The sequence below is a fragment of the Panthera pardus genome, unplaced genomic scaffold, assembly GCF_024362965.1.
Source record: "Panthera pardus isolate Hobbes unplaced genomic scaffold, ASM2436296v1 HiC_scaffold_12, whole genome shotgun sequence".
NCBI classification, from domain to species: domain Eukaryota; kingdom Metazoa; phylum Chordata; class Mammalia; order Carnivora; family Felidae; genus Panthera; species Panthera pardus.
In genome coordinates, this window is record NW_026526677.1 from 91,964,701 (window position 1) to 91,989,562 (window position 24,862).

Sequence of the window (24,862 nt, forward strand, 5' to 3'; positions counted from 1 at the left end):
CACTTTACTCATCATCGAATTTTAGGATCTGGTTCCCGGTGCTGTGGGGAGGAGTCCATGAGATAAAGTAGGTAGGAGGTACAGGAAGGGCTTCTGGGTTTATTTTACTCTTTATGAAACTCACCTCAGCTTTCCTTGCTGGGTGCTTGATTTCTGCTGTTCCCTCCACCTGCGGGGTCCCCCCTTTCCGTGCTGCGATCCTCAAACGCCCCTCTTGTGGCAAGCCTCAATTCTGCAACTTACAAAGGAAATCCTTTCTTAACCCTGCCCCTCTGGCCTCTTTCCCTACAATCCCTGTGTTGTTCCCTACAAACCTTGTGTTGTCTGGAGTTGGGCTGATGAGGGTTAGCCCTCCCATTTGACTGAAAAGTCTCGGAGGCCCGGGATCCCCTTTGGGCTCCGGTGCAGAGCAGAGTTACTCCAGGAGGCACGGACAGCTCGGTGTTGGGACACAGGTGAAGAAGGCTTGGGCCCCAGCTCTCGTACGGTTTGATAGATGCAATGAATGCTCTCCCACAAGCTTGAATAAAGCCCTGTGGATCTCTCTCCCTCTCTCTCTGCCCCTCCCTGCTCACACTCTCTCCCTCCCTCTCAAAATAAACTTTAAAAAGACCTGTGGGGGCGCCTGGGTGGCTCAGGCGGCTAAGCCTCCGACTTCGACTCAGGTCATGATCTCGCAGTTTGTGAGTCCGAGCCCCACGTCGGGCTCTGTGCTGACAGCTCAGAGCCTGGAGCCTGCCTCAGAATCTGTCTCCTCCTCTCTCTGCCCCTCCCCTGCTCATGCTCTGTCTCTCAATAATAAATAAACGTTTAAAAAAATTAAAAAAAAAAAAGACCTGTGGAAGTATGGAGGATTCATCAATGTGTTCTTAATAAATAAGTACAGTATTTGTCATCTTGATGTCGCTTTGGGGTGAGGAGCCAGATGAAGCCCATTTTCCTTCTGACCCATAGATGGGGGTATTTGTACCGAAGGAAGGGGGAGTGAATATCAGGCACCTGACAAGGCTTGCTTACAGGGTTAACACAGATGTTGGGGTTGGCCTGAGTTGTCACTGCCTTGTGCCCCTGGCCAAGTTCCTTCCTGTCTTTCAGCACTGGTGGCTCTTCCTCTTTTGCTCACCTGATCAGTCCTGGCTGTCCCCCACCCCCACCCCCACAGGGGCTCCTCCTGTTACCTCACTGGCATCTCCCCTGGCCTCCCTCCCTTACACAACCGATAATCAGTCACGTCCATCTCTTGTGTTTCCTTCTTCTCCCCAAAGGCCGCTTTTCAGGGGGAATGAACACTTTCCTAGATATTTCTGCTCCCACTCGCTTCTCCCTTCTGGACAACTGTCACCTCAAACCCCACCTTCTTCCCAGAACTGCTCTCCCTCGGGTCCCCACTGACCTACTTGGTACCGATCCAGCCAGTGCACGTGCGCGGGTATCATCGCCCATTCCTTCTAGGTTCCCGTGATACCTCATGCTCCTGGCTTTTTTCCTGCCTCTCTGGCCACCTCTTCAGCTTCCTCTCCTTTGGTTCATCCCTTAAACGTCAGTGTCCAGTGTCCCCCTTGGTTCCCTACTCTTCTCCCCTCGTGGGGGTGATGCCCTTCTCTTCCATGGTGTTCGCAGCCCGGATCATTCCGAGTGCCATGACAATAAACTCAACTCCTCATCAGACGTCTCTACCAGGCACCTTTGACTCAACAGGTCTCAAACTGCTTCATTTTGTCCCCCACACGGCTCCTCCCTGGCATCCCTCACCTCAACGAAAGCAAGATATACATCTAGTTGTCCAAGCCAGATGCCTGAGTGTCATGCTTGACCCCGTTTCTTGTTACTACCGTCACCTCTTTGGATACACAAGCTTCTTGCCATGACAGCGTGGGCACTGTTGTTTCTGCCACATGGACTGCAGCAAAGCCTCCCATCTGGCCTCCTGCTTTGATACCACAATCTGTTCTCCACAAGGCAGTCAGAGTGATTTTTCTGAAAGGAAAATCTGCGGCGCCCGAGTGGCTCAGTTGGTGAAACTGCTGACTCATGATTTCAGTTCTGGACGTGATCTCACGGTTCCTGAACTGTCAGTGCAGAGCCTGCTTGGGATTCTCTTTGTCTCTCCCTCTCTGCCCCTCTGCCCCTTCCCTACTCATGTGCATACTTTCTCCCTCTCTCTCAAAATAAAAAATAAACTCAAAAAAAAAAAAAAAAAAAGGAAAATCTGAGCATGTCACTTCCCTACGGAAAGCCCACGGAATACAGCCTGAGCTCCACACCTGGCTCTTCAGCCCCTGACGCTGCCCTACTCCTTACTACCCCTCTTCACTCCATGATCTAGCCAAGACATCACTTATCCTCCCTCGAATCCTGTGAAGTCTTGGCCCTGGGCATTTGTATACAATCTTCCCCACAGCCTGCGGTCCCCACCCCACCCCCGGTCCCTGCTGTGCCTTCACTGTGTTCAACCACTCATCCTATAGGTTCAGCTCAGAGGTCGGCTTCCCCGGGGGAGCTCTGTGGAGACACAGCTGAGATGAGGTGTCCGTGACCTGCGCTTCTTCCTGGCACCGCAGGGACTGCACTCGGTCTGCTCTGGGCTGCGGGGCGGGCACAGATAAGAACGCTCCAGTGAGGATGCAGAGGATGCCCCGCCTGGTGGCAGATCTCTGATATGTAGCCCTGGGCCTGGCCGAGAGTTGGAGCCGAATAAATGCTGAATAAAGGAATGAACCATCCCTTCCCTCTGCAGCAACTCAGGAAGGGAAGGCACTAGTTTGCCAACAAGCTGCCTACACCTAGGACGGGAGAATGCTGCCGGGAGGAGAAGGCCGTGCGGCCTGGTACCAAAGGCTACCGGTGCTTCAGAAGCAACTGCTATGAGGTCAAAGGAAAAGGGGCAGAAGACTGAGTGGAAAGAGTAATAACATTTATTGATTGATGAGTAGGTAAACGGTCACTAATTCTGCACCAGCCGCCCTGGAAGGCTCCCTGCCCGGGCTCTGGGGTAGCCTGCCAAGAGGGGCATAGGTGATTTTGCTGGCTCAGTACCAGGAAGAAGGCAGTCTTGGGCCACGTGCTCAGGTATTCTGTCCGGCTGCACTGCCTTGGCGGGTGGCCTCAGCCCGGGCCGTCAGTCCTGGGGTCTCCCCCTCCAACACTCTCTGTTGGTCTGGGCCTCACAGCCCGTAGTCGGCCTGCCCACCCAGCCCTGTGGGGACAGGAGAGTGTAGGGAGGCCACGGGGGGCGGACAGAGCGGCAGGGCCCAGCGAAGAGCTTACAGGCTCAGATGATGTTGTGCTCCTGGACCTTCTCTCCCGAGTAAAAGCGGCTGAAGAGGAAGGAGCTCAGGTTGATGGTCTGGAAGTGGCCCTCCAGCACCATCTCCGCCACAGCTCGCCCCACGGCAGGGGCCTGTTGGAGCCCGTGGCCGCTGAAGCCCGTGGCAAAATACATGTTGATGACCAGTGGGTGAGGACCCACCACGCCATTCTGGTCAAAGGTGTTGTAGTCGTAATAGCCGGCCCAAGCGCTCCGAACCTGCGGGTGTACAAGACACGGGCGTGCCTGGGAAGGTGCCGACACGTGCCACCCTCACTCCTGCTCTGGGGACAGACGCGGCACCCTCTCCCAGCTACCGAGAGGTCAGTGGGATGGGTCCCTAGACCAAGAGTCCTTAGCAGTTGTGAGGCAGAGGGCGAGTGGCAGTGGACAAGCTTTCCAAGCCGACCCGGGTGCTCCAGGCTCATGGGTCTCCTGTTACCTTCAGAGTTTCAAAAGCCGGTACCCTCTGGGCCAAAGGGGGCCACACCCTGTCCTGGAAGAAATCATGGTCCACCTCCAGGTTCCCTGGATCCGGTTCCTCCTCCTACGGTGAGAGGTGGGGACATGGCTTATGTTGCCTGGGACACAAGGGCTGACCCAGACCTCACTGAGCCCCTCAGTAGGAGGGGATGGGGAGAAAAGATCCCAGTTCAAACCCATAGGAGGCTCAACGTCAGTGAGAGCGCTGGGCCGTCCAAAGAGCCTGACTCTTCGATGACAGTGGCCTATGTCCCCTGCCCAGCACCCCAACCCCGCTTAGCTTACCTCAGTGGGGCTACAGCCACCCAGGTAGTTATGGCCTAATCCTTCTCGGCGGAAATAGGTTCCACTGGGGTCTATAACGAATGGGGTCTCCAGGCCTGGTCCCTGGGGGCAGTGCCACAAGTACACGTACCTGCCACAACCAGCAGGTTAGGAAATCCCCTTCCCAGCACATTTACCAAACTCTTACATTGCTTCTTTCCCTCTCTCACCGACCTCCTCAGCTGCCCTGAGGGAAGTTACCTTTTTCTCAGCTCCACAGGTAGCTTGGTGCCCTGGAGGGTGCCAGGTGGCCCCTTCCCAATGCCAGCCAGCTCTGCAACCTGGCCAGACCAGGCCCCTGCTGCGTTGATCACTATGGCACATTCCACGGGCTGGTACTCCAGGCTTTGGTCTATCTTCACCTGAAGGCACCAGAAGGGGAGGGGAAGGAGGGCCTGGCCCACATACCGGGCCCTGTGAGAGGTACATTTCTTCCCGAGCCTTAATTTACCCAGACTGGAAGTGGGTAGAGAAAGACCAAAATGACAGCCGTTACCTTTTCCACCCTTGCACTTTGGTAAGGAAGATGCACAGGCTGGCAACTTACATGAACTTCGTGGATCCTTTTCAAATTCACTTCTTCCCCACTTGCAGTCTTCATGAGGTTAGACGAAGACATGAAACCTGCAGGAAAAAGAAAAGAAGCGCCTGAGGCCTGAAGAAGACGAGACTGGGATTCCGTGCACTTCATTAGGAAAGCAACCTGGAAGACCGGAGCTTTCCTGCAAACAGATATGGGGTAACCAAGATGACCTTGACTGCATGCAAAATGGGAGCAAGCTGAAACCTTCACGTGCAACACGAGTCCTGAGAAAGCCTACTTAGGAGCTGGAGTCAGGATGCTCAGGACCAGGCCGCAGGGAGAACCCTATTCCCCACCAACCCTTGCTTAGCCCGTGAGTGAAGATAAGACCCCATCTAGGCCTGTGCCCCAGCTGGCAGAGGAAAGGAGCAGTGGGCACGGGGCCTCAGACTCACGTGTCACCTCTCCGCGGCAGAAGAGGACCCCCATGGACTGGACCTTTCGCCGAAGCCCCTGGAGCAGACACCAGGGGTCAAACCAACCTTCGTGCTCCATGCCTGTGATAAGAAAGAGGACTCAGGAGGTGGGATTAGGACCCTCCTCTCCTGTTGGATTTCCTGTGCCCCCAACTCCTCTTTAGGGAAGCCAGGGAAGGTTCACGTTGACCAAGTGTACCAGAGTGAAATCCTGTGGAAGGACAGAGAGCTAGCAGGGGCCGAGGGAGGCTCTGCTGGCCCGGGGGAAGCACTGGTTCTAGAGGCGGGTTACAGGGTGCTGAGACTTCCAACGTTGAGGCGCCCCTCAACCCCTGATCCCCTCTGCAAGCATGTTTTACCATAAGATGCCAAAGCCACGCCCTCTGTGTTTATCCAGGGAAATTTGTTCCGAAGCTGCTCAGGAGACATCAGGCAAACTTTGGCTCCTTCCTGCCTGAGAGAAATGCACGACTGTGTGCCTGTGTGTCAGAGGCGAGGACTGTGCAGAGAAGGCGAAGTATGGACCCCGACTCCACAAGTGGGGATTCCGATTCATTCATGTAACTTCTCTGCCCCAAACCCCCAAGTTTTCCTCCCTGTTGAACGTGTAAAGGCCAAGCGTCCTAGTCATGGCTCTTCAGCTGACCCCTCTTTCCTTTCCTACCCCCTGGTATCCCTTTGACCACACTAAACTCCCTGACATCCCCTAACTATCCTGTATCCTTTCACAACAGGGCAGACCACTGTGTCCCTTCCGCTTGTCTTCTTCCCTTCTGCCTGAAATGACCTTCCTGTCTACCTTCTAGTACAGTCCTGCTCACTAGCACAATTATCTCCTATGGGACACTGTCCTCGAAAGGCAGCAACGCAGATCCTAAAACAACACACTCGCAAGCCCGACTGCCTGGTTCAAATCCCAGTGCCACCACTTGCTAGCTACCTCGTGCCTCAGTTTACCCACATGTGAAATGGGGATGTCTTTGGTGACTAAATGAATAACTACTGCATCTGGGACATTACCCGATGTCCCTAGTAAGACCTGCAAGACTGTTACAGACACATGCTCCTGACCGATCACAAGACTCACTTAGGAGAGGGCTTGCCCAAACCAGCCTGCTGCATTTTTGTACCTGAGTCACACTGATTCATTTCTATTTTTGCCTATATCTTGTCCCTGGCTGCTTCTGTTTCAACTACAAAGCTGAATGACAGCAGCAGAGTCCATATGGCCCCCAAAGCCTAAAATGTGTACTATCTGGCCCTTGTAGGAAAAGTCTGCAGATTCCTGGGCCCTTCCCTAGAGGCTCTGGCTTATTAGGTCTGGGATTTCCCGGGTGGTTTTTGTGATCTGGCCGATTTAGGAACCACCGCAGCAGTGTGTTGTCTGTATCCATGTTTGAGCACTTAGCACAGGGTACTGGAGGTCTGCATGTGTCTGTGCTTCCTGACAGACTCCTCTCAGAGCTCCTACACAGCAGGGACCTGTCTCATCAACCCCCCTCCCCATCCCCACCCCACCGGGTTTCTCAGTTCCTAACTTGGTGTCGGAGCTTGCTACATGTACACAGCTGAGCAGCAGATGGGTGGTCGTGCCAGGCACCCCACCCACCTCTGCACCTTCACGTTGTTCTCCATGATGGCAGCACCCTTTTCTGAAGCCAGCAAGAGATAACCTGATGGGTTGAACTGGATGTCCAGGGGAGGGTCATCAGCTACAGCCAGGTACTCCTGTGTGTGTGCAAAGAAAAAAAAAAGTTCTTTAGAGAAGCTGATTTAAAGGAGGGAGGGAGGGAGAGCTTTCCTGGCCTCCTCACCAACAGCTCCTAGGGCTCAGAGAAGCCCGCCTCTGGGTACCACCACTGGGGAGAAAACTGGTGGTTCCAACTCCTAGTGGCCCGAACTGCTTCCGCTCCCTGATCCCCCTGGCCACCTGGGCTGCTCCTCTCTCTGGGCTAAAGGAGTGCTCACCACCCCAGTCCCCAAATCTCTTTGCACATACATTGATGTTCCGTAGAAAGTCAATTGAAAAGAGGGAGAGCTGGACGTTCTCAGGCACCGAGAACTGCTGACGAATCCCGCCCACGGAAAGCACAGTGGAGGCCCGGGAATACTGTGGAAAGACAAAAGTAACTGAGGGAGACCAGTACCCTGTCACCTGGGAGCAGAATACTGGAACGGAAGCCCCTAGGGGTAATGGGGGGTCCTACTTGCACGTTCATAATCTAAGAGGAGTTGAGGTGGATAAACCTGTATGCAAGTCAACCAGCACCCAAAGAGGACAACAATTATTAAAATCCTTCTTAGCAGATGTGCAGAGCAGAGAGAGCCAGTCATCTAAAAGGGCTGGGCACTGTGGCACAAAACGGTAATGGCCTTGAAGTCCAAGGGCAGGAGATTAACACTTCATCTACTAATTGGAAAATAGAGGAATATGACCAAACTAGTAAGATTCGTGGCTAACTCTCAATGGCTAATTGGAACTAAAGTGCAAAAACTCAGAAGTAAAGGAACCTGGAAGGGGGAGGGGATACTGTTTGTGTTGATTCCAGCCGGAATGCAGGCTCTCAGACGGACCTGTGGGCGCCCAAAAGATCTGACATTGTGAAATGTGCTTTTAAAAGCAAAAACTCTATGGCCAAAGTCTCTAATTTAAAGGAAGAACCCGGGACTGTTTCTCAACAAGAGTCAAAGTACAGTCCCTGCCCTTTAGACCTCCAAAGATCGAAGTCTTTCCTCCCTTCCCCTCCCCTTGGCCCTTAATAAAACAGGAGTCTGTGCCCCAGTCATGACACTGCCCTACCCCACACCTCACCGTGTGGTCCCGTTCCACCACCAGCACTCGAATGGCACCTCGTGGCTTCTCCAACTTCTTCAGCCAATAGGCCACGGACAGGCCAAGCACCCCACCCCCCACAATCACCACATCTGAGCTCTCAGGGGGCAGGTGGCTGGTGTCGTACAGTGGATTCCAGTCCCCGCCGGGAAGGATTGACTGGATCTTCTTCTTGATCTCGGACATCTTTCCATCTCGGTCTGTGGGACGCAGTTATGGTCAGAAGGCCATACATTTTCTTTACAGGTGGTAGGGGGTTAGAGGATGGGCACAGGAGAAGGTTGGCTAAACAGAAACAGACACTGAGCTGGCTGTTCCCACGGTCATCCCCTCTCATAAGGTCAGCCTGCACCCAGCAGTATTCCACGGCTTCGCCATGTGGTCTGTGTGCCATCAGGCTCTCTTCCCTTCTCACGCATCATGCCCAGCACTGCAAGATTCAACTTCTCAAAAAGAACAATCTATACTCTCTCCCTAGGCCAGGTGACTTACGCGTGCTTATCTCCTGTGCAGACTGCTCTTTCCCTTGAATCACAGGCTCATATATTCAACTGCATTTCCCTCTCCTCTCGGAGAGGAGGGTTCCAGGCTCCTTGACCAATAGGTCCTGGCACACTCCAAGCGGCAGTGTCCTCTGAAGCATGATACCTCTGAGTGGCACCTTATCCTGGATATCCGTCACCACCGACAAAGCTACATTCATGTCCTATTGTCAAGTCCTGATGTCTTTGCCTCCTAAAGATCTCTCCAATCTGTCCCCCTTTCCTCCCCATCTCCGCCACCACCACCTTAGCCCGAACTACCATGACCTCTCACCTGGACTAACGCAAAAGCCTTACTGTTCCCACTAATCCTCCTCTTACCACCTGACTCTTTTGCATCACAGCTAGAATATTTTCTAAGCACTAATTCAATCACATACTCTCCTGCTTAAAACCTTCCAGTGGTTTTCCGTTACTCTAAGAATAAAAGTCCAAAATCTTCAACATGGATGAGGCACAGCACACTCTGGCTCTGGTTTACCTTTTTCTCTCCCCACTCCCCCACTCCGCCCCCTTCGACACCTCGATGGTGGCAGGGAATCTACACAGGTGTTCTCTCGACTTTGAAACCGTGTCCGCTTCTTTGCCTGGTTAACTCCTTGCTTCTTTTCGCTTTCAGCTCAGTTCTCATTTTTCTCAGGGTCTTTCCTGACTCCGTGGACTGTCAGAATCTCCTGTCACACGGTCTCATTACCTCATGCAACACATCTGCAATTTTGAGTTTAAGTGTCATTGCTTCATATGGTACTATGCCTACCTTCTTCACCAATGAGTCTTCAGCCTAGCACAGAACCTGGTACGCCATCAGTGCCTTGAGTCAATGAATCCTTTCATCTTTCACACCTAACACACAAGTCTCCAAGTCGTCTCACCGACTCCAATACAAAATTCAAACTCTTCTCGGCAATGTTGGAATCTTTCTTTGATCTAGGCTTACCTCACCCATCCACACTACGTTTCCTATCTCTGCTCTCTACCTACGTGGCTTTTGTTAGCTTCTTGCACAAAACCAATACTTCTAATTTTCGCTGGGTTCTCCGCAACCTGGAACACACACTTTCCCTGAGCCAGTAAACGATATCCATCAAGGCTGATCTCAGTTCCCATCTGCTTACTGTACTTCTCCAGTTACACTAGCTTCGGGGACTAGCAGTGCAGGGCATTTGTCCAAGTTGGATTCTATCCAGTCTTGAACTGGTCTATTGAAGTCTTCCCTCTCCAGCTGCACTCCAGGCACCTCCAGGCCGCACACTGAACCTTCTTTCTCTTCCCTCCTTAACAGCCACACGCTAAGTGCAGCATCCTGCACGTGAGCAGGACTTTAAGGCACAACTAGCTCTGCAACCAATCAACCTGGCTCTCTGTTATGCTGGTGGTAAGCTGAGGCATAGAACGATCTGGAATTTGTCACCTGAGAGGGGCCTCCTGGGAAGCCCAGCCTTTACAAGCTCCGGCAGGAAAGCTTACCCCCTCCTCCCAGCCGACCCACTGTCTTTACATCGTGGGCCGGGTCCTGAGTCCGGAAGGTCACAGAGCTGGAGCTTGGGGCCATCCAAGAACCACGATACCCTCCGCGGCCCTCAACTTTACCCAGAATAGAGCCTCCTCTGTGTGTGCCTAGACCCCGGCCCAAGGGGCCCCGGCACAAGCCCAAAAGCAACGTCCTGCGAAGCATGACCACTCAGAGCCCAGGCCCTCTGGGAGACCCCCCCCCACCCCACCCCACCTCCCGACGCCAGCCCCACCCTGCCGTCACTTCTCCGCGCCGCAGGCCGTTCAGACGAGCGCGCCCATTGGCCAGCGGGTCCTGAGGGCCACGCCCCTCCGCGCTGTAGGCCGTCCTCTCTGAGAGCCCCGCCCAGGTCCGCCCCCGCCCGCCATTGGCGAGCCTGGCGCCTGCGTCAGTGTTGCGCGCCCTCGGGCAGAGGCGGAGAAAGAACACAGCAGCTCGGAGCGGAAGTGCGGCTGAGCCGGTTTCCGGGACCGCTGGTGTGACGTGTCCCGAGCTTGGCGCAGCAGGAAGCGGCGGCGATCGCGGCCTGAGTTCCCGGCGCCGGCCCCGGCTCCTTTCCCGCTGCCGCCATGCTCGACTTCTTCACCATTTTCTCCAAAGGCGGGCTTGTGCTCTGGTGCTTCCAGGGCGTGAGCGACTCATGCACCGGGCCCGTTAATGCGTTGATTCGTTCTGTGCTGCTGCAGGTATCGCCCCCTCGGGATCAGAACTACAGGCTCGACCCCCTGAACTGGTCCACAGCCCCTTCAACTGATCCCACGCTCCCCTCCCACCTTCTCCGCCTACCCCAAACTGGCCACTCACTCATTGCCAGTATTCCGCTTCTCTTTCCCGCTCCCCTGGGACCTCTAGCAACTTTGTGACGCCCCCTCCCCCTCCGTCTCTGGGACTCTAGCCGAATCCCGGCGTCTCTTGAGATTTCCCATAGTTCCCTCCATTGACCCCCTAGCAGCTTAATTTTCTGTTGTGTCGAAGGCTGGGTGCTGGGCGAGATAATGGAAAAACGCTTTTAAAAAGCTGTAAATAGCGTACAGCTGCTAGTAAATCTGATTGCTAGTAAATAAGACATAGTGTGATTATGTCTCTTCTGGCTCCCACGTGTCTTTCCTTCCCTCTAACCTCTTTTCCCCTTAACCGTCCCCCTCCCCCCAACTTGGCACCTCCTTTTCTCCCTGATGGGATGCTGCTAGGGAGCAGTGCCCCAGCATCCTCTTGTCCTGGGGACGACAGGTTTGACTTTGAGGGAAGTGTCTGGTTCTTTCCCATAGGTAATCCTTGAGGGGCTCAAGTCTTTCTGGGTAGTCTGAACTCTATTTTTCTTTCTTCCAGGAAAGGGGAGGTAACAACTCCTTCACCCATGAGGCACTCACACTCAAGTACAAATTGGACAACCAGTTTGAGCTGGTGTTTGTGGTAAGTGGGGCTATTTTAGAAGGATAATGATTACACTTTTCTTTAATCCTGATTAAGAGAACCCTCATTAATTGAGCCCAGTGTATACGGTGAAGTAACTGAGAAGACAGACAGTGGAGAGGGAAAGGGAAGACGCTCCTGAGCCCAGGCAGAGACCTTGGCTGCCCCTCAGGTCAGGGAAACGTGCCAGGATGCTGAGCCAGTCTCTGGAGGCCTGGAGTGAGTTGGCTTGTAAGCAGATCTGTTGGCTCTGTTTCTCTCCCTGAACAGGTTGGTTTTCAGAAGATCCTAACGCTGACGTATGTAGACAAATTGATAGATGATGTGCACCGGCTGTTTCGGGACAAGTACCGTACAGAGATCCAACAGCAAAGTGCTTTAAGTCTATTGAATGGCACTTTTGATTTCCAAAATGACTTCCTGCGGCTCCTTCGGTGAGAGGCCTCCCCTCTGCACAATTGATTTCCATGACCTGATAAGCTCCCTTCCTTCCTGAGGGCGGTTCCAGGGGAGTAAATTGTTTATCAAAACACACGGAATTTGCTGCCCAGTTGTAACTGGCCTCTTGGTGTGAGGGTCCTTTCTCTGGACTTCGATCATTCTCTTCTTTCTAGTGAAGCAGAGGAGAGCAGTAAGATCCGTGCTCCCACAACCATGAAGAAATTTGAAGATTCTGAAAAGGCCAAGAAACCTGTGAGGTCCATGATTGAGACACGGGGTGAAAAACCCAAAGAAAAAGCAAAGAACAGCAAAAAAAACAAGGGGGCCAAGAAGGAGAGTGAGTTTGAGCTCCTTGGACATAGCAGGGCATGAAAAGTTAATGTGATAGTATGGACTGAAATTGTTTCATCTTTCCCTTGGTCGTTGCTTACCTCCCTTGCTCAGATGCCCGTCACCTAATCATCCCGTCCTTGTGATTCGCAAGGTGTTTGCCCCTAGTTTCCTCTTAAGGATTTGGAAGACTTTATTTCCCATTGTAGGAATTTGGTTGTTTTTCTCCAGTGAGTTTTCTCCTGACAGGTTCTGATGGCCCTTTGGTTACCAGCAAAGCTGTCCCTGCTGAAAAGTCAGGTCTCCTGGTGGGGCCTGAGAATGGGGTAGAACTTTCCAAAGAAGAGCTGATACGTAGGAAGCGAGAGGAATTCATTCAGAAGCATGGGAGAGGTATGGAGAAGTCCAGGTGAGCATTCTAACTTTCACCACAAATGTTGTTATCTAGGCACAGTGGGGGCAAGGGAGCGCTTATCCCTGGTTCTTGAGTGGATGTTTCCTTTCCTACTTCACTGTAACCCTTTGTGCTGTAACCCTTTACAGCAAGTCCATGAAATCAGATGCTCCAAAGGAGAAGGGCAAAAAAGCACCCCGGGTGTGGGCTCTGGGTGGCTGTGCAAACAAGGAAGTCTTGGATTATAGCACCCCCACCACCAACGGAGCCCCTGAGGTTGCCCCACCTGAGGATATCAACTTGGTAAGAGGCAATAGGGGCCAGTGAGAGTTACCATTAGTAAGCAAATGGGGAGGAGGTAGAGAGTAGGAGGGTAGTACCTTTGGTTGCTTTGAATGAAGGGATGGGTTACATTTGGAGTTTTCCAAATCAGAGATGGAATGAGGACAGGGTAAATCCTGGGCTTCTTCCCCTTCAGCTCTCAAGAGTTCCTGATCCCCTCTTACTCCTTTCCCTGTACCCTCCAGATTCGAGGTACTGGGCCTGGGGGGCAGCTTCAGGATCTGGACTGCAGCAGCTCAGAGGATGAGGGGGCCACTCAAAACTCCACCAAACCTAGGTAGGGGAATTTCAGGTCGTGAGTGGGAGGTATGGCTCCAGAACAGATGAAACTTCATTCCTGCCCGCTGGCTTTATACGTATCCATAATTTCCTGTACCTGCAGCGCTACCAAGGGAACTCTGGGTGGCATGTTTGGGATGCTGAAGGGCCTTGTGGGGTCCAAGAGCTTGAGTCGTGCAGACATGGAATCTGTGCTGGACAAGATGCGTGATCACCTCATTGGTAAGTTCTGAGAACAGGTGGACTCGTGTGTACGGGACAGAGATGATGGAGAGTAGAACCACCTAGAACTCTCAGCTGTACCACGGGTTGTTTACTGTGGACGTGGCACTCACACCTGTTCCTGTCTCTCCAGCTAAGAATGTGGCAGCAGACATTGCAGTCCAGCTCTGTGAATCTGTGGCCAACAAGTTGGAAGGGAAGGTGATGGGGACATTCAGCAGTAAGTATCTCCCTAAACCAGAAAGTGCTCAAGGGATTACACTTACTAGGAGGTGAAGAGCATTGTTCTCCATTCTTGCTAGATGTATGGCTTCTGGCAAACTCCTTCACCTCTAAACGTCTATTACAGAACTTAGACTTTAAGAGTTATCAACTAAATGAGTTTAAGTGCTTGGAACACGATCACTTATGGTGTGGATTCCTGGGACAAGGTCCCAGCTCCCTTAGGTGTTGGGTGTTCTTTGAGTACGTTCCTTGGGTTTCATGGATCCACCTCCCTTTTTAGCGGTGACTTCCACAGTAAAGCAAGCCCTACAGGAGTCCCTGGTACAGATTCTGCAGCCACAGCGTCGTGTTGACATGCTGCGGGATATCATGGATGCCCAGCGTCATCAGCGCCCTTACGTTGTCACCTTCTGCGGTGTTAATGGAGTGGGGAAGTCTACTAATCTTGCCAAGGTCAGTACAGCTCCCCATTTTCTTCACTCTCCATGTCTTAGCAATTCTCGTTCTAGATGACTGGTTTCTTTGCTTTTTTTCCACAGATTTCTTTCTGGCTGTTAGAGAATGGCTTCAGTGTCCTCATTGCGGCCTGTGACACATTTCGTGCCGGGGCCGTGGAGCAGCTGCGTACACACACCCGGCGTTTGAGTGCCCTACACCCCCCAGAGAATCACGGTGGCCGCACTATGGTGCAGTTGTTTGAAAAGGGCTACGGCAAGGACGCTGCTGGAATCGCCATGGAAGCGATTGCCTTTGGTATGGCGCAGAGAAAGCGTGGGGGAGCTTGTGTGGGCCCCGTTCCTCCTTGGGTTTCCTTGGGATTGGCAGAAGGTCAGGGTTACCCTCCTACCAACTTACTGCTCTGTAACAAGTCAGGATTGGGAACTTGCAGTGCTCTGCCTTGGGTAACAGGAGTACTAGCTGCAGGCAAAATACATTCCCACCAAAGAAACCTGTTTGCTCTCCTCTATCCTGTTGCCATCTTTTCCTGAGTGTTTTTGATTGCCAAGCACAGAATAGTTTTTTGCTCACATAACCTTATAGCCAGATCCAGAGCCCAAGAAAGTAAACACATAGGCTTTTAATACAGCCAGGTTATGACTTCTTGAGAGAAAGCTGGGAATGAACAGGATATTCCAGATGTTTTGAGTTGACCACTTTTTTCTCTTTAGCACGTAACCAAGGCTTTGATGTGGTGCTGGTGGACACAGCTGGCCGCATGCAAGACAATGCCCCTCTGATGACTGCCCTGGCTAAGCTCATTACTGTCAACACACCCGACTTGGTGCTGTTTGTGGGGGAGGCCTTAGTAGGCAATGAGGCCGTGGACCAGCTGGTGAGGGCTAGGGCCTAGTTCTTTTCCCAGCCTTATCTTTGGACAGTTGGGTGCTTCTTACAGTTATATCATGTTTCTCCCTTACAGGTCAAATTCAACAGAGCCTTGGCTGACCATTCTATGGCTCAAACACCTCGGCTCATTGATGGCATCGTCCTTACCAAATTTGATACCATTGATGACAAGGTAAATATGGATGATACAGAATAGAGTGAGATGGGGGCAGGAAGGGCAGCCTTTACAAGGGAGCTGATGCTATAAGGGTATGTTGTTGGCTCCGAAGATTCCTGTTACTGAGGGGGTAAAAAGAAGCGGCCTTGAGTTGATTGGGTATCCCCTTTCTCCACTTCAGGTGGGAGCTGCTATTTCTATGACCTACATCACAAGCAAACCCATCGTCTTTGTGGGCACTGGCCAGACCTACTGTGACCTACGCAGTCTCAACGCTAAGGCTGTGGTGGCTGCCCTCATGAAGGCTTAATGTGGCTCTTGCCTAAAACCAAATCACTGCTTCCCCCCCAAAGCGCCCCCTGCATCAAGAATGTGCTTTAGAGTATGTGAGCGACTTCTCTTCAGTGTAGTACAGAGGCAGGGTGAGGGGAGCTCCAGGGGCTGCAGCTCCCCTGCCCCACTCCCTGGCAGCCCAGCCTCCACCTGCAAGGAGGGCCTAATCGTGTTACAGTCACTGCCCATCACCCCCTTCCCTGACAGCCCCCCACCCCCACCCCCCAGGCATTCCCTTCACTCTGCCTACACACTCAGCCTCACTATAGCTCTGGCCAGCGGTCGGCAGATCCAACATCAGAGCTTTGCTAATTTGTACGGTCACAGGGATGTCTGAGCACAACGAGCAGTCTGAAGTCCCAGCTCGAATAGGTTAAGAGACTTCCAGAGCCAACTCTGGATTCTCCCTTGGATACATAGCTTTCAGGTCCCTGGGGGCCAAGATGATACCCACCACACTGTGGCAGAGTATGGCCTGTTCTTAATTGCTGCTAATTCTGATGATGACCCCATCCCCATTGTTTCCTCAAAGCATCAGCAGAGGCCAGAGTGAGTTGTTACAAATGAACGAAAGGAGTTCCTGCTTCTCAAAATCAAAGGGAGCTGAGCTGCAGTGCTGCACTGGGCTTCTCAGCCTTCCAACTCTTACCCGCTCCCAAACTCCAGATGTAAGCTTTGCATGTTCCCTTTCCTGGGAGAAAACCAACTGTCAGAAGGGTAGACGAGTTGCCCCTCTCCCCCACCCCTCTCTCCACTTGAGCGGATCCTGCCTTTTCCTCTTCTTTCTCTCTACAGTGCCTGGTAGACAAGTGCTACATTGAAGAATACAAACCTCTTGTTAAGACTTGTCCTGTAGCTTGGTATTACAGATGTGCTATTAGTGCAATAAGGTGAAGGCTGTCTGCCCAGAGAAATACATAATTTATATAAGAAAATAAATTTCATAAATAAATTGCCTTTTATGTCTCGGAATTCTTTTACACAGGATTTAAAGCTAAGATCTCACATCACGCTAACTACGGTTCTGGGCCTTGTGGTACGAAGGGAAATAAAACAAGAATTGGTAACGAATGGTTGTCCAGAGAACAAGATCACCCACCTCAATGTGAAAGGAGAGCACTTTTAAATTAAGGGACAAAAACTAGGCTCCTCTAATGCCTCTGCAGGTTTGTTTTCTAAAGGGACTCTAAAAGTAGAGCCAGGGCCCTGGGAAGTAAATGAACAAGCTTTTAATACAGCTCAGTTATGTAAAATACTGTACACTGTAAAAGGTCTAGAAAACTAGAGCTTCGAGTCATGTTTTAAAAAAGCCATTGAGCTTAATTGAAAAACCAAGTATAGAGTACAAAACTGCAACAAGGGCCATGGCGGTCCCACGGCATCCAGATCCCAAGTCCTTCATGCAGGGCTGTAGCCACAGTCAGTGGAGGTGTTGCACTGATCTGCTGTGTGGACACAGGCATGTCCACCCAGGGGTGGGGGAGCTGCATTGGGTCCCACTGTCACTTGGGGATTCTTGAACTGGAATAGGACGCAGAAGATCAAGAACCAGTGGGCATGAAGGATTGAGCTGGAACACCCCCTACCCCCAACTCTCCCCCCCAACCTTCAACCGCTGGGTTTTGGTACTTCCACAGAGCTGTGTTGGGTTCTTGTAAGTTTACTTGTTAAATACTCTCCACAGTCAGGCCTGACGGTTTGGTCTAATGGTGATGATCTCTCTAGCCCTCTCATGTTCTACAGTCTGTGGAAAGAAAGAAAAGAGAATAAAATGAAGTCTCACAAAACTGATGTGTACATCTAAAGCTGCAGATAAATATTTAAGTCCAGTTTAACCCGTCAGAAGACACGACATCACAGATACTAGGAATCTTGTGATAGACTCGATAGGAAAATACAGACTCCTTAACAGGTAGGAGAGATAGATAAGTCATTCTCTAAGGTCTTAACCAAACCCCAGGAAAACATTTTCTGCCAAGAAAACTGACAAACAGACCAGGAAAGAGTATACCTCTTATTTCACTGTGTGCTGTGGACGAGCCATTGAGCTGACCTTCTCTCACCATCCCTGCTAAACAGAATGCACATCAGAATCAGCATCAAACTGGGAAGCCAAAACTTTAAAAAAATTTTTTTATTTTAGAGAGCATGTGAATGGGAGACGGGGCAAATGGAGGGAGAGAATCCCAAGCAGGCTCCATGCTGTGTGGAGCCCAACGTGGGGCTCAATTCCATGACCCTGGGATCATGACCCGAGCCTAAATCAAGAGATGCTCAAGCAACTGAGCCACCCAGAACCCCAACTCTTAATAGTAGAAAGAAAACCAAGCAACTAATGGGGAATAAAACCATATGGTCTAACAAGAATAGCATTATTTAGTAATGACCGTATCACAGAGGAAGATAAAGGAGGTGGAGAGAATGAACTGGATTAGTCTTCAGACTATATCAAATAATGGAAGCAGTAAGTCTGCACTAATGCTGTCTGTAAAGAAAACATTAAATGGGCAAAGTGTGCATGTTGTCCCTAACTCCTCAAAAAGGCCAAGTTTAGGTAAAAATCCAGGGATGGAGATGGGGAGCAGCATGCAAGTGAGCAAACTCAACCAAGTAGAAGAGTGAAAAGGATCAGACGCTCTGACAACACAAAATGGGTTAAATCTGAGCTGTCCAGTAAGGTGCTGTTGGCCACACGTGGCTATACACTTTTATGTTAGAAATTCTGTTCCTTAGTCACACTAACCACATTTCAAATGCTCAACAGCCACATGTGGCATGTGGTTACAATACTGGACAGGGAAGATAACAGAATATTTCTATCACTGCAGAAAATTCTATTGGACAGCCCTGAGATAGATAATAGCGCAGGAAAAAAGTTTGAACACATGGAAGAAAACCCTAGTCAGAATTATGACCATTTAGAGTATAAATAAATAAAAGCACTCATACATACAAATTAGTATTGATATTCCCCCATCTTAAAAAGAACTTTAGAGGGATGCCTGGGTGCTCAGTTGAGCGTCCAACTCTTGATATCAGCTCAGGTCATGATCCCAGGGTTGTGGGTTTGAGCCCCGTGTCGGGCTCCATGCTGAGCGTGGAGCCTGCTTAAGAGTCTCTCCCCCCCCGCCCCAAACCCCTCTCCCCTACTTATGTTAAAAAAAAAAAAAAAAAAATTTAGCAACAGTTATCGACCACTAAAATTCTCATTCCCTTTGACTAGTAATTATACTGAGAACCCATCCTAAGGAAATTACTGGCAAAAGGAAAACTTGCAAGGATGAACATATAATTCACCACTACAGTACTTACAATAGAAAAAAAAACTAGAAAAAAGTAGAAGATGGCTAACACAGGGGAAAAATTAGGTAAACTAACATCCACACGGGAGTATAACAGAGTCATTAAAAATAGTGGTTATGAAAACTAGCCATGTGGGAAAATGTATGAGATGTACCACTGAAAAAAAAGTGTACCAAGACTATGCTTCGTTTACAGCTATGAAAAAATCCACAGGGAAAATTGTTAATTGGAAATATACCAAAATAACTGCTTGTATTACAATAATGAATTATAAAAGAATTATTTTTTCCTTCCCCATTACTTGATTTTTCTGAAATAAATGTACTAGGTCCTACAGAATCATTTGAATTCAAGTAACTTTCACTATGCAAAATCAAGTACACAGCACAATGCCAAGAACATAGCAAATTTCAGTGTTAACAGCAAAAGACCTCTTATTAGGATGTATCTATAAAAATGCAAATCATAACCAAGCATGGAAGATAAGCTTGACTGGTCTCAAAATGAAATAATGTTTTTAACCTAAAACTACTCTGCTCGATTTCAAATCACAAACTCAAGCTGACCACTCGAATAAAGTCCCCTGGGTCATACTGAGAATCCTTCATTTTTGAAAGTTCAGAATGCCCAACTGAGTGATAACTTTGGGGAAAGCCCCTTTGGGAGGAAGCCCATGTAGCTAACAGGATTTGTGCCACTCTACAACACTTCTAATGATGTTTGTCAAGAAAAGATTTTGTTTAACAGGAACAGCTGAACAGGGGGATTTTGTTATTGCTTTTAATTTTAGCATCATCCCTGGGTAGAAGGTCTCAAAATGCAGATCAAGAGAAATATGCAGAGCTTGGGTAGGTACCTCTTGTTTGATGACAATACAATATGCTTAGTGGAAAAGCCTACTGAAAAGTCCTAAGTGTGGGCCAACAACAGAAGAATCTGAAGCATGGCAGGACAGCAGAAAATGCATCCCTAAAGAAAGAATAGCAAATTGTTTTCACAAGAGACAAACCCAAAGGTTTGTCTTTTGAAAGGATTTTCTAAAAACCATAAAAAATCCTACAAAAGAACACAGGCAGTAACCTCTTTGACATTGGTCATAGCAATTTTTTTCTACATATGTCTCCTGAGGCAAGGGAAACAAAAGCAAAAATAAAATATTGGGACTACATCAAAATAAAAAGCTTCTGCACAGCCAAAGGAACAATCCGCAAAACTAAAAGGCAACCTACTAAATGCAGAAGATATCTGCAAATAACCTATCTGATAAAGGGTTAGTATCCAAAATATATAAAGAACTTATAAAACTCAACACACCCCAACACCCCTCCCCCCGCCAATAATCCAATTAAAAAACCGGCAGAAGGGGTGCCTGGGTGGCTCAGTCAGGTGAGCATCCGACTTCAGCTCAGGTCATGATCTCACAGTCCGCGAGTTCGAGCCCTGCATCGGGCTCTGTGCTGACAGCTCAGAGCCTGGAACTTGCTTCCAATTCTGTGTCTCCCTCTCTCTCTGCCCCTCCGCCATTCACGCTCTGTCTTTCTCTCTCTCTCAAAAACTAAATAAACAAAAAAATTAAAACAAAAAACAGGCAGAAGACATGAACAGACATTTCTCCAAAGAAGACCTATAGATGGCCAACAGATACATGAAAAGATGTTCACCATCACTTACCATCAGGGAAGAACAAATCAAAACTACAGTGAGATATCACCTCACACCGGTCATATTGGCTAAAATCAACAACATAAGAAACAACTGGTGTTGGCGAGAATGTAGAGAAAAAGAACCCTTGTGCACTGTGGTAGGAATGCAAACTGGTACACACACTGTGGAAAACAGTATAGAGGGTCCTCAAAAAGTTAAAAATAGAACTACCCTATGACCCAGCAATCACACTATTGGATATTTACCCAAAGAATATAAAAACACTAATTCCAAGGGATACATGCACCCCTGTTTGTAGCAGGAGTATTTACAATAGCCAGGAAATGGAAACAGCCCAAGTGTCTATCACTTGATGAATGGATAAAGACGTGAGGGTGTGTGTGTGCGTGTGTGTGTGTGTGCGTGCGCGTGTGTGTGTGTGTGTGGTGTGTGTTGTGTGTGTACTGGAATAGTACTCAGCCATAAAAAAGAATGAAATCTTGCCATTAGCAATGACATGCATGAAGCTGGAGAGTATAATGCTAAGCAAAAGAAGTCAGAGAAAGGACAAATACCATAGGATCTCACCTGTGTAACTTAAGAAACAAAAAATGAACAAAGGAGGAAAAAAAGAGAGAGACAAATCACAAAACAGATTCTTAACTACAGAGAGCCAACTTAGAGTTACCAGAGGAAAGGTGGGTGAGGGAATGGGTAAACAGATGATAGGGATTAAGGAATGCATGTGTGGCGGTGAGCACCAGGTGACGTATGAAAGTGATGAATTGCTATATTGTACATGTGAAACTAATATAACTGGAATTAAAATAAAAACATTAAAAAAAAGGTTTTCTGGGGGCACCTGGGTGACTCAGTCTGTTAAGCATCCGACTCTTGGTTTCAGCTCAGGTCATGATCTCACAGTTTGTGGGTTCAAGCCCCACATTGGGCTCTGTGCTGACAGTGTGGAGCCTGCTTGGGATTCTTCCCCCCCACCATCTCTCTGACCTATCCTCTCTCTCTCTCTCTCTCTCAAAATAAGTAAACGTGAAAAAAAAAGAGGGGAGACAGTTCTAAAGTCTTTGGGAAAAAGGGTTGATATCGTTTTTGGTGTTCAGTTATGGTGATGCCTTTTACAAATCTGGTTCCATCAAAGCATAGCCATTGATATCTAAGAGCTTGTGGAATTTCTCATTATAGGAGAATTCCACTTGAAACAATGTGATTCAGAAAAGAAATCAGGGAATATCAGATTTAGGAAAATTTCTCTCTATATTAAATTACCTGTACTTCCTTAGGTCCCCTAAGATGCATTCAGATTGACAATGAAAATATATATTAACATACACTTTTCAGAATATATACTACATACAACAGCAAAGTGGGTTGTGTGTGGGATTTTTATTTTAGAGAGAGAGAGTGTACATGAGTGGGGAGGAGGGGCAGAAGGAGAGAATCTTCAGCAGGCTCCAGGCTCAGCAAGGAGCCCAAAGCAGAGCTTGATCCCATAACCCCGAGATCATGACCTGAGCTGAAATCAAGAGTCAGACACTTGACTGAGACTGAGCCATCCAGGTGCCCCACAACAGCAAAGTTTTAAAAAGCATTCTCAGGGCGCCTGGGTGGCTCAGTCGGTTAAGCGACTGACTTCAGCTCAGGTCACGATCTCGTGGTCCGTGAGTTCGAGCCCCGCGTCGGGCTCTGGGTTGATGGCTCGGAGCCTGGAGCCTGCTTCCGATTCTGTGTCTCCCTCTCTCTCTGGCCCTCCCCCGTTCATGCTCTGTCTCTGTCTCAAAAATAAATAAACGTTAAAAAAAAAAAATTTAAAAAGCATTCTCCAATTTAGCTGATACCAAAAAATTCTGCATTTTGTAGGGTACTGGGAGCTTGTCTGGAGCCATTAATAAACCAAACCTTTTATCCCCATTTAGCTTTGTCAGAACCTGGAGGCAGGGGTTCCTGGAATCTCTGTCCCTCTCTCTCTGCCCCTCTCCCGCACCTATGGGCATGCGTGCTCACTCGCTCTCTCTCTCTCCCTCTAAAAATAAATAAACTTAAAAAAAAAAAAAAAAAGCTGGAGGTAAAATAACGAGTGGTGCCACTAACCTCTATGTTTAATACCACCATAACAGTTTCCAAATAATATTTTAGGTGTTTTTTCTATTTGTAAAGATAATACATATCTTTATCACTGTTGGAAATGCTAACTGAAAAATACTAAAAAAGAAACACCTTATATCCTACCCCAAAAAGAAACCACAGTTAATTTAATAAACATCATTCCAGATATTTCTCAATACAGACACAAACAAAAATAGAATACATCTACAATTCTGTATGAATAGGACGGACCATGGCATTCTACAACCTGCTGTTCTTTATGCACAGTGCTAGGTGTCTGATGTCTTTTTGGGCAACAAAATTTTCCCTCTTATGGCTTGTGTTTCATCAAAAAATGCTGATGTATTTGCAAATTCCATATTAACTGGAATATTTTAGGTTGCTTCCTTTTTTTTTTTTTTTTTTGGCCATTATATTCAAAACTGATTACATTCCCGCACCTGTTATCTCTATGCAGTTATGTAATATAACTGTGCAATTGTCTAATTATCTCCTTAGGAGAAATATGTAAGATAAATTGCATCAAGTGGGATTTCTAGGTCAAAAGTTTTTAAATTTTGAGCAATATTCCAAAACTTCCCCTTCAGAAAAGCTGTACTAATTTTACCTTCCCACCATGATGTGACTACATTTCTTTCCTCACAGCTGTAGCCAAAACTGAGTTATCTATCATTCTTTTTGATTTCGAAATCTAAATTTTATTATTTTACTTTTTTATTAAAAAACTTTTTTTTAATGTTTACTTGTGAGAGAGACAGAGGCAGAGCACGAATGGGGGAGGGGCAGAGAGAGAAGGACAGACAGAATCCTAAACAGGCTCCAGGCTCTGGGCTTACAGCCCAGATGCGGGGCTCGAACCCATAAACCATGAGATCATGTCACCTGAGGAAAGCAGACGCTTAATGGACTGAGCCACCCAGGTGCCCCTATTTTTTTTTTAAGTTTATTTGAGAGAGACAGAGACAGCATGAGTTGGGGGAGGGACAGAGAGAAGGTAAGAATCCTACGCAGGCTTTGCACTGCCAGCACAGCACAGGGCCAGAATGTGGGGCCTGAACTCATGAGACCATGAGGTCATGACCTGAGTCAAAACCAAGAGTCGGACGCTTAACTGACTGAGCCATCTAGGCGCCCTGCAATCTAAATTTTAATTGCATTTCACTGACAATTAGGCTGATTTTTTTATTCTTCCCACTTCTATATTAAACTGCTTGACTATGTCTTGGTCCACTTTCCTAATATCCAAATGGCAGCTTAGTGTAACGCAAAGACTAACCATGATCTCCCTTCATAATATGGTTGGGATTATAGTCCTTGTGTTGGTAATGATTTTACTCACCACAAATACATAAAAGGAGCTGTTATTCTCAGTGTCAAAATACATCTTACCTGATCTACCCCTCGTGGAGATCTCACATGTCAGTCGCCTGAAATATTCTGGGAGATCAGCATATTCATTTCCATAGGAGATGACCTTAATTCCTTTGTCCAGCATGTTTTCTCGAAGCTTCTTGAACTCATCCACATCTCCTCTCCGAACCAGCATGAAATGTTCTAAGTCAGATTTATGCTTCACAGCCTCCAGAAAAAGGGCTTGGAAAGTGGTATCATCCACAGTCCAGCCACAGCCCAGGAAAAGAAATGACTTGTTCTCATACAGTTTCTGAATCTCTCTCTTGCAGGAAAAGAAACGACATATGAAATGACACTGTGAAGACACACGCAAGGCATGTCAAAAACAAAAAAGTCAGTAGGCTCACAACTACTACATTTGAGTGTGATGATCACTCAATGAAAATTTAAGAAGGTATATTCATTCCACAAAGGAGTCTGATCCTGTATATTCCTGTAAGTTGATGACTAGTCCAAAATTTTATTTTTACCTAGCATTCTACTAGTCTCTATTCAGGCTTTCACTGGGTTGGCACTGGTCAAATGGCTATATAGTTTATTTGTCAGACCTATGTGTCCAGAGGCCATAAAGCAATGAGAAGTTTTCAATATATCTTACTCTTTCCATTTTCTGGATATTTTCTTTTTTTGCTTTACAAACTGAACCATGGATCACCAGAGAAGATCACTCCATCACCAGATTTGCTCAAAAAAAGCTAAGACACTTAGAACATCAATATGTGTGTATATGTACATATATGTATATATACGTACATATAAAAACATCAGAAATGATTCTGCTTATGGATCACTCAATGTCAATGATGGATGCAATTAAAACCAACGTCAGGGAAAGTACAGGTGGAAAAGAGTCCCTTATGCTTTTCCTGGTCTTTCTTTTGCTGCATCATGCAAAGA

The 24,862-nt window shown here is 48.4% G+C and overlaps 3 protein-coding genes across 8 annotated transcripts in view; 1 reads left to right on the plus strand and 2 right to left on the minus strand.

The window, feature by feature from the left end:
• Positions 1-2,893: 2,893 nt before the first annotated feature.
• Positions 2,894-10,213, minus strand: FOXRED1 (FAD dependent oxidoreductase domain containing 1). 3 transcript variants are annotated; one of them, XM_053900276.1, is made up of 12 exons: positions 10,079-10,213; positions 7,926-8,146; positions 7,113-7,223; positions 6,723-6,841; positions 5,473-5,567; positions 5,093-5,194; positions 4,662-4,738; positions 4,316-4,476; positions 4,076-4,205; positions 3,750-3,854; positions 3,268-3,526; positions 2,894-3,196 (listed from the first exon to the last, which is right to left on the minus strand). In XM_053900276.1, the coding sequence occupies exons 1-11, from the start codon at positions 10,161-10,163 to the stop codon at positions 3,272-3,274; spliced, it is 1,461 nt and encodes a 486-aa protein (XP_053756251.1). In that variant the 5' UTR covers positions 10,164-10,213; the 3' UTR covers positions 2,894-3,196; positions 3,268-3,271. The 3 variants fall into 3 exon arrangements, with proteins under 3 accessions (XP_053756251.1, XP_019276899.1, XP_019276898.1); XM_019421354.2 differs by having other exon boundaries at positions 2,894-3,526; positions 5,473-5,563; positions 6,731-6,841; XM_019421353.2 differs by having other exon boundaries at positions 2,894-3,526.
• Positions 10,214-10,447: 234 nt separating this feature from the next.
• SRPRA (SRP receptor subunit alpha) lies at positions 10,448-16,441 on the plus strand. The gene is made up of 14 exons (XM_019421348.2): positions 10,448-10,687; positions 11,331-11,414; positions 11,685-11,848; positions 12,029-12,192; positions 12,435-12,594; positions 12,729-12,882; positions 13,107-13,198; positions 13,304-13,422; positions 13,556-13,642; positions 13,928-14,100; positions 14,187-14,400; positions 14,817-14,980; positions 15,068-15,166; positions 15,333-16,441. Exons 1-14 carry the CDS (start codon positions 10,571-10,573, stop codon positions 15,459-15,461), a joined length of 1,920 nt encoding a protein of 639 aa, XP_019276893.1. The 5' UTR covers positions 10,448-10,570; the 3' UTR covers positions 15,462-16,441.
• Positions 16,442-16,698: 257 nt separating this feature from the next.
• Positions 16,699-24,862, minus strand: part of FAM118B (family with sequence similarity 118 member B) — a 48,302-nt gene continuing 40,138 nt past the window's right edge. Inside the window, exons 6-10 of one of the 4 annotated variants that reach the window (XR_002072996.2) lie at positions 23,942-24,227; positions 19,644-19,756; positions 17,496-17,555; positions 17,091-17,228; positions 16,699-17,005 (exon numbers count right to left, since the gene is read on the minus strand). Coding sequence is in view for 2 of the 4 variants with exons in the window: in XM_019421355.2 (XP_019276900.1) it covers positions 17,215-17,228; positions 17,496-17,555; positions 23,942-24,227 (360 nt within the window). In the remaining 2 variants the exon portion in view is untranslated. Of the gene's footprint in view, positions 17,229-17,495; positions 17,556-19,643; positions 19,757-23,941; positions 24,228-24,862 lie in introns of all 4 variants that reach the window. The other 3 variants (XR_002072994.2, XM_019421356.2, XM_019421355.2) reach the window with 3 other exon arrangements.

Coding starts and splice junctions, on each gene's coding strand:
- FOXRED1 (XM_053900276.1), bottom strand. CDS start 10,163: ATGCTTCGCAGGACGTTGCTTTTGGGCTTGTGCCGGGGCCCCTTGGGC. Junction 6,842..7,112: donor ACTTTCTACGGAACATCAAT/GTATGTGCAAAG, acceptor GCACACACACAG/GAGTACCTGGCTGTAGCTGA. Junction 4,206..4,315: donor CCTGTGGAGCTGAGAAAAAG/GTAACTTCCCTC, acceptor TGGTTGTGGCAG/GTACGTGTACTTGTGGCACT.
- SRPRA (XM_019421348.2), top strand. CDS start 10,571: ATGCTCGACTTCTTCACCATTTTCTCCAAAGGCGGGCTTGTGCTCTGG. Junction 14,101..14,186: donor AGTCTACTAATCTTGCCAAG/GTCAGTACAGCT, acceptor TTTTTTCCACAG/ATTTCTTTCTGGCTGTTAGA. Junction 14,981..15,067: donor ATGAGGCCGTGGACCAGCTG/GTGAGGGCTAGG, acceptor TCTCCCTTACAG/GTCAAATTCAACAGAGCCTT.